Source organism: Ctenopharyngodon idella, chromosome 5, assembly GCF_019924925.1.
Source record: "Ctenopharyngodon idella isolate HZGC_01 chromosome 5, HZGC01, whole genome shotgun sequence".
In the NCBI taxonomy this organism is placed as follows: Eukaryota; Metazoa; Chordata; class Actinopteri; order Cypriniformes; family Xenocyprididae; genus Ctenopharyngodon; species Ctenopharyngodon idella.
The window spans coordinates 6,121,065-6,132,974 of record NC_067224.1 but is presented as its reverse complement, the minus strand read 5'-3'; the positions used below and the strand labels follow the sequence as shown (position 1 = coordinate 6,132,974).

Below are 11,910 nucleotides of genomic sequence, written 5' to 3'. Positions count from 1 at the left end.
GTGTGACGCACGGCGTACATGCAAGCTAGTAGTGTATGTGTAATGGTCGAAATAACCTGTAGGTGACAGATGTTTCCCGTGTTTTCAATTATATTCGAGTAACTTTCTTTTTTCGACACTATACACAAAGAAACGTTTCGCAAAAGTACAGTACATTGCCATGGCATTCTTTGAAGTATTTTGTAGTATGAGCACTAATAAAAAGTACAGGAATGCAATAAAATGTGTTTTCACACCTATGGATCGTTTGTTTTGTTCCGAAACAGGGACTAAATTTGTTACAATGTTGCATTTTCTTCTTGGTTCGGTTCGCTTTCGCACAGGTACATTTCAAAGCGTACCAAAATGCGTTTATGGAAGTCACATGCGAGTACAACTGTCCTCTTATTGGTCAGAGTTTTCTCAGCGTCATCCGTAATGATGAACAAGTTCGCTCCATGAGCTTATTGTGTCTGTATTTGTAAATGTCGAGACACGAATGTAGCGTCATTCCCGCTGTAAAATTATATTCTACATTCATATTAATGCTGCGGCAAATACAAACGCACGCGCTCTCTCTGGATGTCCCAGTGTTGTCTATTAGGCTGTGTCAGTGTGTCGAGACCATATATGAATGTTATAATGAAACAGGGCGGGGGAAAAGGCTTCGTCAGGACAGCATTCTCGCACGGAGAAGTGCAATTACACAACATTTAAGATGAAGAGGCGCTCGATGGTTTTCAACTATGGTAAATAATGTGCTCACTCACAGAATCAGACACTACCGCTTTTTATATCACATTTCCCGTTATGAATTATGATATCATTTGGTTCGTTGGCCCGTTAACTGGGTCGGATTGCTTTCACATCTCAAGCGAACCGCTCCAGAGTTCGTTTGAAAGTGTACCGAGACCATGTCTTCAAGGAGGTCTCGGTACGCTCGTTTGGTCCGCTTTTGGTGCGCACCCGAGTGTGATTGCTGCTTTCACACCTGTCCAAACGAACCGCACCAAAGGGGAAAACGAACTCTAGTACGATTCAACCGAGCTAAATGAGGCAGGTGTGAAAGCACCCTAGAAATAGGCCTACTTTTCCGTCATTAAAGGGTTAGTTCACCCAAAAATGAAAATTCTGTCATTAATTACTCACCCTCGTGCCGTTTTACACCCGTAAGACCTTCGTTGATCTTCGGAACACAAATTAAGATATTTTTGTTTAAATCCGATGGCTCCGTGAGGCCTACATAGGGAGCAATGACATTTCCTCTCTCAAGATCCATAAAGGTACTAAAAACATATTTAAATCAGTTCACGTGAGTACAGTGGCTCAATATTAATATTATAAAGCGACGAGAATATTTTTGGTGCGCCAAAAAAACAAAATAACGACTTATTTAGTGATGGCCGATTTCAAAACACTGCTTCAGGAAGGTTCGGAGCGTTATGAATCAACGTGTCGAATCATGATTCAGATCGCGTGTCAAACCGCCAAATTGCTGAAATCATGTGACTTTGGCGCTCCGAACTGCGGATTCGACACACTGATTCATTACGCTCCGAAGCTTCCTGAAGCAGTGTTTTTAAATCGGCCATCACTAAATAATTCGTTTTTTTTTTTTTTTTTTTTTTTTTTGGCGCACCAAAAATATTCTCATCGCTTTATAATATTAATATTGATCCATTGTACTCACATGAAGTGATTTAAATAGGTTTTTAGTACCTTTATGGATCTTGAGAGAGGAAATGTCATTGCTCCCTATGTAGGCCTCACTGAGCCATCGGATTTAAACAAAAATATCAAATCAATATCAAAAATATCTCAATTTGCGTTCCGAAGATTAACGAAGGTCTTACGGGTCTGGAACGGCATGAGCGTGAGTAATAAATGACAGAATTTTCATTTTTGGGTGAACTAACCCTTTAATGAATAACTACACAGGAACAAATGAGTAACATTCTAGAAAATACAAGAATATCTGATTAACGAATTAGTAAGTAGAGCTCAGTTGAATGTAGTAGTTCACTATTAGCTAATCATAAATAGCCTACTTTTTTTCATACCTCCCAGAAGAACTACTAGGCTATACAGGTTCATAATTAATGACAGTAATGCATAATGTATAATTAATTCTGAAGTAAAGACCATGATTAGTGTATTACCAAATCCAAGGAATTAATAATTGTTTGGATCAGTATTCTAACGTGAAAAGCATGACAACTCCTTAAAGGATTAGTCCACTTTTAAATAAACTTTTGCTGATAATTTATTCACCCCCATGTCATCCAAGATGTCCATGTCTTTCTTTCTTCAGTCGAAAAGAAATTAAGGTTTTTGATGAAAACATTCCAGGATTTTTCTCCATATAGTGGACTTCAATAGACACCAAACGGTTCAAGGTCCAAAAGTTTCAGTGCAGCTTCAAATGGCTTTAAACGATACCAGACGAAGAATAAGGGTCTTATCTAGCGAAACGATCGGTCATTTTCGAAAAAAAAATGTAAATGTATATGCTTTATATAAACAAATGTTCGCCTTCTAAGTCCGCCAAAACCGCATTTCCGTATTCTCCAAAAAGTTTACGCTGTATGTCCTACGCCTTCCCTATTCAACTTACGAAAAAAATGTAACTGCGCTGCGTTCGTTCCGTAAGTAGAATAGGGAAGGCGTAGGACATACAGCGTAAACTTTTTGGAGAATACGGAAATGCGGTTTTTTCACACCTGTTAGTCTTTTAGTTTGTTATATCTTGTGTATAAATGCTTCCTGTTTTCAGTTCCTCATGGTCCGGTATTGTTTTGTGGAGTTTGCTTGTTGTTTGGATTACCTGATTCTGAGTTATTTAATACATGAATATGTTAATCATGCAATCCTTTATGACAGTCCTACGATATACCATCTGACCATATCACGGCACCAAGAAAATTCTTGACTTCATATCACCACGCATTTCATTTGCAAATTAATATTTATTTATCACTGTTTATAAAAACATTGAAAATAGGGTTAAACACAGTCATTAAAAATGCATACTGAAGTATAGCTGGTTGGCATATTGAGGCTAGACAGAAACATCATTATACATATAAAATGTCTAACACACATAGCTTATAACAGGTTCTGGACAAGGCAGGAATGAACAGAGCATTTGATTATAGGCATATCTGAATGCCTGTGAACATTTCTAACACATTTTCAAGTCTTTCAAGTTTTAATGTGGGCTGTTGAATCCTTTCAGTCGATCTCATGCATGCTGACTCTCTTGCATGTGTTCTCAGTGCAGCGCTCCAGAATGAGCTGAGGACTGGGCCGAGGAGGAATGACTGGAATACTTTTATCCAGATCTTCTGCTAGAGGAGAGTCTGATTTTGCAATGTTCTCTACATAAACACAAACATAATACAGCATTAAAAAAAAATCCTGTCAGGTCTGAGATTTGTCAACCAGAGCTACATATTCTGTAACACATGCATTAATGTTACAGCCACATAAAAGAAGCATAACGTGAACAGTCAGTTACTATGTGAGGAAATAATGGGCATAATTGAATAAATAAATAAGGACAATTAGGTCTACAATAAGGCCTGATTTGTTAAAGGCACAATATGTCATTTTCGCCACTAGAAGTCACTAATTTAAAACAAAGGTGTAGCTTGATGATGCCATGAATGAGCGTGGAATCATGGGAGTTGACGTCTTCACCTCCACAGTCGATGGAAATCAGTCCGACAGACTCGGGCAGAAATCATGTTCATGGATGAGCTAATGTATTAAAGTTTTATTAATGTTACTGTGGTATGAAGCAGTGCAGGCCGAGAGCTGCTTAAGCTTTTGCTGCAGTCGGCCGCTTCCGCTCTTTTCGTTGCGTATGTAGGGTAACGCAGGTTAAAACAATCATACTAAATACAGTTGAGTGTGTTGAAAGTTGTTATAACATTACTCTGTGCGTTCACTCAGTGGCTGGTTTATACCATATGGTTTATGAGACTTGTTGCACTTTGCAGTAATCTAGATCGATATTAGAATGTCATATTAATAAAAACTGGATGACTTTTGTTGCTAAATGACATTTAAACAGATATTGTATGATGGAAAAAGCTCTCTCTGATTATGCATGTTAGCCACTTGACAAAATAGTGTTGTCTCTGAGGCATGGTAAAAACATGGTACTCGTGGTAATTAAAAAAAAACAAATGATTCAAACAATAAGCCTAGCCGTATTGAATTATATAACAATAATTAGTTTAAATTGCTGATTTCTCTGGATTTAAACATTGTCGGAAATGTTTGGGATAATGATAGTACACAAGTTAACAAAATATATACCATTTTGATATTTTAATCTAAAAATCTTACAGCTTGTGCCTTTAACATTAGGTAATGCGTTAAGTAACATGAACTAACGAGCAATATATTTTTACAGCATTAATTAACCTTTGATAATATTAGTGAATAAAAAAGTTCACAGTACATTAACTTATGTTAACAGATACAACTTTTGATCTTAAAAAATGTATTAGTAAATGATGAGATTAACATTAATTAGGATTAAAAAATGCTGTAGAAGTATTATTTATTGTTAGTTTGTGTTAACTAACATAGTTAACTAATGTTAACAAATGAATTATTACCAAATAAATGTAATTACTTAACAATAAAAAGTGAAAGACATTATGTATTTGTAATGGTCTCGTTTAATGTAACTATTTCAAGATCTATTTATTCATCTATTATATATTTATGCAAATATATTTTATTTTATTTTATATTATATATAATATTATATTATATATAATATTTATATAAAAAATAATATAAAGGAAATAATTATTTTATTTTTATTTTTTAATTTTTATATTTCATTTTTTACATGTTACAGTGCACAACATAAATGAGTACACCCCCTCTGAAACTGAAAGTCAGCAATTACTCAATTACTTAGAAGACATGTTAGGGTTCTTTAGAGATATAATGTTCCAGCAAGTCTGCTTAATCAGTTACCAAAGAAGCATGTCAAAATTATTCAGGAAAATAAGATTTTCTTATCAAGGTGATAAAATCTTGTGTAGCAAAAATGAGTACACCCTCATAAAAGTTATTAAATAAAACGAAATTTTCTGGTGTAAGTTTAAGGCAATGTTTGATCAACAAGTAAGTATGTTGAACTAAAACATTTAAAGAGAAGTAATTTCTTTTCAATTAAAAGTGCTATATAGCCCACTGAATCATTCTCAGACTTAATGCTGACAACAATGGAAGCACTTGGGAGAGAACTGTCGGGAGACTTATTTCTTAGCACAAAAGATGACAGTGGTACAAGAGGATTACCAAATCATTGTTTTAAGTGTGAAAATATAGCAAAAGTAACACAGAAATTCAAAAACAGTGGACTTGTGACAAGGCCCCTGAAATAATCAGGCCTTCATTTTAAGCTTTCATTTAGTGATGTCTTTTGCTAGACAAAGGGCAGGAGAAATACCAAGCGAGTGTCTCAGAGCCAGCAAAAGCTATGAAAAGAGTGACTGTTTATCTCACAGAGTAAGATGCAGCCTGCAGAAATGACATGCATAGTTGTTGTTCTCACTGGAACTACCTACTGTAGCCAAAGCACAATAAAGTCAGTTAGCCATTTCCAAAGCCCATATTTACAAAATATAGATTCTGGGAATCAATATTCTGGTCTCATGAGACCAAATCAATCATTTTGGATCTAACAGCATCCAAAATATGTTATGGTGTTGCTAGAGGAGGAGTACAGTGAGAAGTGCCTGGTTCCCACAGTAAAGTTCAGTAGTAGTAAAGCGCTGAGTGCTGAAGGTGTGAGGGAGTTGTGCTTTATCAATGCTGTCATGAATTCCCACACCACTGTGTAATTTAATAAACAAACTTGAAACAGAAGATGTTACCCTTTCCTCATTCCCTGCATTGTTGGGAATTTTTTCAACATGACAATGAGGATATGCATTCTCCCAAGGTGAAAAACCTTCTGTGGACATGTATTGCACTCAATCTTAACACACTTGAGCGCCTGTGGGGGATTCTGTAGAGACGAGTTGAGCAACACTCCCCATTAAAGATCAGGGCATTTAAGGAGCTCATCATCCAGGGGTTAAACAGGACAGATGTGACAATTTGTCATGAACTTGTACACTCCATGCCAAGAAGGGTCAGAGCTGTATATTCAAAATTATGGAGGGCAAACTAAGTGCTAGAATATTATATTATTATATATTTCTCAGTTTTTATTATGTATATGTTTAATACATTTTAGTTTTGCCATCTTTCCATGAATTGTATTAGTGATCATAAAGAAAATACATATTTTGTATTTGTTCAGAGGGGGTGTACTCATTTATGCTGTGCACTGTGTATATATGTGTGTGTGTGTGTATATATATATATATATATATATATGGACTAAACATGTTTTTTATGGAGAATACACACCTCCATTCGTCTTCCTCTCCTGCAGTGGAGATCGTGTCACAATCCTGGAATGGGAGTTTACTCTTCCTCGCTGCTGTAAGAACCGTCGGCTCTGTCTCCGGTAGGAGTCCTGACTGATTCGCTGACGTCCATTAGGATGGATGCTCTGGGCATTGCGTATGGTAGATCTGTTGGCCCAAATGAAAAAACAATTTTTGTATTACAGTTTTTGATACTTTGTGAATTATGATCAGCCAAAATGTTCAGTTATTGTTATCATAATATGTGGTGTGTTTCGTTATTGCTGTACCTTCTGGGTGGTGGTGTTGCTCTTCTGACCACATCCTTCTCAGCATCCACCTCTTTCTTCTCTCCCGTCCTGCACAGGAACATGGACGGGTAGTAGCCTGTATCTTCTCCTTTCCTGCATAAGACATTTTTTTCAGTTATTTGGGAATCTGATTCAATTATGAATCATCAAATAACTGCAAGCATTTCGATTGTTTCAACACACCATGAAGTTAAAGTTAGTTGACTCATACCTGACCACCCACCACCCGTCTAGAAGTTTATGGATGACTTCAATCATCTCTCCTGCCTCGAGAGTCAGCTCATCCTCTTCGGCAGCTTTATACCCTCTAATGGTTTTATAGAGCTCTCCTGTTGTGGGTAAATATCATCAGCACAACCCAAACAGCACAATGAATCACTCCCAAAATAGTGTTTTGGGACTCATATCAGTGGCATTATGGCAATACACACTGACCTGCATAATTAGGCTCTGGTTCCTCAGATTCATCTGCTCCATCCAGTGGCTCTAAGTATGAAGCTGGAACCCAGCCTCTCCTGGAGTCACACTGACAAAACCACCAGCCTGTAAACATCAGATCAGATCGCACATCAGATAACCTTTACCCTTTACTGTTACGTGGAAAGAGAGCTATAAGTGGATATTATGAGTAGGTGTGCATTTCAGTGGTCATGCAATGGAGAAGTTGTTTGATGCAATGAAATATTTTGTAATTCTTGTATTTTAACTTTTATATTTTTCCCCTCACCATTGGGGCTTTTCTCCACAATGTCCACCATGTCTCCCATCTTTAGTGTGAGCTCATACTTTGAGCTCTTGCTGTAGTCTGCGATCACTCTGTAGCTCTCGAGCATAATAGGCCCTGTGATTTCTGTACAAAGAACAACAGTTATAAAAACCTGCCGGGAAATGGCATAAGGTATTTTGCAATTAAATTATATCATCAAAAACAAGTTGATCTTACCTGATGTGGTGTTGCTCCTTGCTCTGTTTGTGGACATAATGAAGGTCTCATTTCTTTTGTATCTATAGAAAGAAACATTTTTCTGTAAATACTGCATTCTTAAAGTAAAAGTTTCAAGTTTTGCAGTTGGCTTTTTTAATTCATAGTACAAAGCCTACAGTACAAGTATTCGCAATTGCGAGATAAAAGGTCAGAATTGTGAGATAAAAAGTCACAATTACCTTTTTATTTTGTTATTTAGGCCTATAATGGCGGAAACAAGCTTCCATAGGGGACAGCACAATCTCATGGCAATTCATAACTATTTTACGTTTTGGCAAATTGGTGTCTAATTTAAATGAATTCGTACAATGTCATTCATACATTCTTGTACGATCTGCTTACGCCCTAGTGACGGGTATGTTTTTTTCTAACAATTGTATATTTTTGGGTCACACTTTAGTTTAGGGTCCAATTCTCACTATTAACTAACTATTAACTATGACTTTTGCCTCAATAAACTCCTAATGACCTTATTAATAAGGTAGTTGTTAAGTTTAGGTATTGTGTAAGATTAAGGGATATACTGTAGAATATGGTCATGCAGAATAAGGCATTAAAATGTGCTTTATAAGTACTAATAAACAGCTAATATCCTAGTAATACGCATGCTAGCAAGCAACTAGTTAGCAAGTGTGCCGCGCAAGTCCTGAAAAACGAAGGCAAAACGTTTCGATCGCCCCCAGGTGGCTGGTCCCAGTATAGGTCATAAACCTATAAGACAAATTAAACAATAAAATTACACTTCAAATAAGTTTTTCCAAAGATGGTCTCTGTCATTTTTAATGGTTAACAGTGAGAATTGGACCCTGAACTAAAGTGTTAGCTACCCATTTTTGTATGATTCACATCATAAATTCATTCGAAATCTCCACTTTGTAAAATGTTAGGATTTCCCGTGAGATGAGCAATATTTGAGGATTGCCCATATAACCACTATGGCTTAAAGCATTAGAACATGGTGTGACCACAGCTGCAACCAGACAGACTTACGGGTGTGGTGCTGGTGGAGTTTCATCTTCAGGCCGCATTTTCAAGAAGTCATGTACAAGCTGACAGCGAGAGATCTTCGGCGGCAGGTTGAGAAGGGAACGAAAGTATTCAGCAAGGGTCACCTGCCTCGTCTCTGTCGTTTTCTGATTGTCGAGCCATTTAGGAGCTGAGAGAGATTTAATTACAGATTGTCAGATGAAATTTCTCTTAAACCAGGCAACTCTGTGGTGTGACCTTGTTGCACAAACTCTTTTGACTTTTTTGTTACAATATCTGTATCTTGTCTGCCAAGCTGGAAAGTCCAAGGAAAGTACAGCTTATCAGCTTCAGCCACAATATCCCCCATAAAAAATCATTTGCAGAACTGAAACTCAAACTCAAACTCAAAAAACCAAAACAAGAAGGCATATCATTGTATGATATGCAAATATAAAAGGTTTTAACATTACGAGTTAGGCACTTTTCATGAAATCTAAATGGATCTGATATGCTTGATATGAAGCAGGTGTTTCCTCTTCTGAGGAAATCTGACACCTTAAAACTTATTTCTGTATTTTCTGAAAAATGAAAGTATCACACCATGAAGACACATTTATTTCTGGCCGGTAAGTCTGTAGCTGCTGTTAACTTGGTAAATCATTTATGATACAACATTTTTTTTTTCTTTCTGAAAGATATTTACTGTCAAAAGTGACTGTAAAGTCATGTACCTGGTAATGTGGGAATAATTCTGTCCTTTGCGTCAATGTCTCCTGCCTCAATAGGGAACATTTCCTTCAACGTTTTCTGTAAATGAAATTTTTTTTTTTAATAAATTAAGCTTTTGCATTCATTTTTATATACTATCTACTTTTTGCAGATTGATTGCAGAAAATAATTTTGGTTAAACTTTACAATCAGGCTCCATTAGTTAACTGCATTAGTTAACATGAACTAACAATGAAAAATACTTATAAAGCATTTATTAATCTTAGTTAATGTTAATTTCAACATGCACACTGTAAACACGAACAGTACTACTAACTTATAAAGACTGAGTACACTGCAATTAAAGTCTGTTAAAACATTGATGCAACTCAAAACAATTAGTGTGTAGAACAAAATAATTTATTTTAAGTTCTACTAAAATAATCTTTGAGTTGTTTACTTAAATGTTTTAAGAATTCTGAACTTATCGGGTTTTACAACCACTGCATCAAAATAATTGAATAATGAGAAACATTACGTATGGTAAACAATAGTTTTAAGTACAGTGGACTTAAACATTAAATAAAATTAAAAATGTTTATTCTTCTTATAATTATTGTTCACTTAAAAAATTTGGGTTGCTATACTTACATTTTTCTGAGGTAATCGGTGTCTGCAAAAATTTTGAGTATTCTGAACTTAAGTTTTAAAATAGTTGTACTTTTTTTTACTGTATAATACTGTTTAAAATGTATTGTACATTGTTAGTTAATGTTAGTTAATACACTAATGGGAGCCTATTGTAAAGTGTTTCCAAACTTTTATACAAATGTGACAAAGCGTGATTAGAAATACAGGAAATGCTTGCAGCAATGAAAAAGAAATCAGTTAGGAAAAGGGAAATGTAACACTCAAACTTTCAATTGTAGAAAACTGAAAGAGAGACGTACATGAAATGTGTGGATTTCTGGATAGCGTCTGTACACCAGCTTTTCAGACTGATCACTCCATTTAACCAGGAGCATGTACACCTTTAGAAGAAAAAAAAAGATTTATTTTGCCTTATAGATCAAACATACTCTATGACAACTGTAAACAATCAAAGAATTTTACTTGTTTATTATGTATAGCATACAGTGTCTATGCACTTGTCTTGATATTTCACAATAAAGTGTGAAATATCAAATTTAAAAAAAATCATATGTGAAAAGCTGATTTTGGGGTAGTTTACTTACATAGTGCTGGCTGGGAAAGAATCTTTTCTCAAAGCCTAAGAGTTCCACGTGTCGCACGTAAGATTCAGCCATCCTGCAGAACAGAGGTCTAACCACGAGATCTAAGAGACTGTGCTGCGCTGTTCTGATAACTAGGTGTTTTTATTGTTATAGACTATGACCGTGGGAGGGGCGACCCGCACCAAACACTTCCTATTGCACTGCTGGCCATCAAACCCTGATGAGGAAATACAGAAATTCCACAATTACTTTTGTGTTTAATATTGTACAGTAATGTGCATTTAACTTTATGTGTGAAAATTAACACATTTTAAATGATAAAATAATATATTCACAGTGCATTTTGTATAATATAATATAATATAATCTAATATATATTTTACAAAAATGTTCAAGGATGGAGCCCCATATATTAATTTTACAGTTTTTTTTTATGACTAAATAGCTTTAATTTCTAATTGAATTACTGCACTGGTCTTTCTTGACAGAGGCTATAGGACAGTGTGGAAAACTGGAAAATAATAAATTACAATCAATCCAACAATAAAGTAAGTAGTGTTAGAGATAAATTGATTGTGTTAGAGTTGTACTCGGTGTTGGGGAAAGTTACTTTTAAAAGTAATGCATTACAATATTTTCAATATTTACAATACATACATTATTTTCCCTAAACAAAGTAACTAATTGGCCCGTTTTGTCCGAAAAAGCAGTCAGGGGAGTTAGCTGATTAAAGGGTTAGTTCACCCATAAATGAAAATTCTGTCATTAGTTATTCACCCTCATGTCGTTCCACACCCGTAAGACTTTCGTTCATCTTCGGAACACAAATTAAGATATTTCTGATAAAAGCTTTGAAGCTTTATGAATCTTTTGTTTCGAGTCAGTGGTTTAGAGCACGTATCAAACTGCCAAAGTCACGTGAACTACTGAAATTTCGAAACACTTATGACGTGACGAAGCCTCGTTTACTGAAATCACGTGACTTTGGTGCTCCGAACCACTGATTCGAAACAAAAGATTCGTAAAGCTTCGAAGCTTCATGAAGCGTTGTTTTGAAATCGCCCATCACTAGATATTGTTGAATAAAGTCGCTATTTAGTTTTTTTTGTTGCTTCATAATATTACGGTTGAACCACTGTAGTCACATGAACTGTTTTAAATATGTCTTTAGTAGCTTTCTGGGCGTTTGAAAGTGTTAATTGTCTTGCTGGCAATGCAGGCCTCACTGAGCCATCGGATTTTATCAAAAATATCAGAATTTGTGTTCCGAAGATGAACGA

General features: G+C 35.7%; 1 protein-coding gene across 1 annotated transcript; it reads right to left on the bottom strand.

Annotated features, from left to right (window-relative positions):
* Window positions 1-2,925: 2,925 nt before the first annotated feature.
* ncf1 (neutrophil cytosolic factor 1) lies at window positions 2,926-10,821 on the bottom strand. Its single transcript, XM_051895457.1, has 11 exons — window positions 10,631-10,821; window positions 10,346-10,426; window positions 9,419-9,494; window positions 8,709-8,874; window positions 7,677-7,738; window positions 7,461-7,583; window positions 7,169-7,276; window positions 6,945-7,062; window positions 6,713-6,826; window positions 6,424-6,590; window positions 2,926-3,356 (listed from the first exon to the last, which is right to left on the bottom strand). Exons 1-11 carry the CDS (start codon window positions 10,700-10,702, stop codon window positions 3,211-3,213), a joined length of 1,233 nt encoding a protein of 410 aa, XP_051751417.1. The 5' UTR covers window positions 10,703-10,821; the 3' UTR covers window positions 2,926-3,210.
* Between the last annotated feature and the right edge of the window lie 1,089 nt (window positions 10,822-11,910).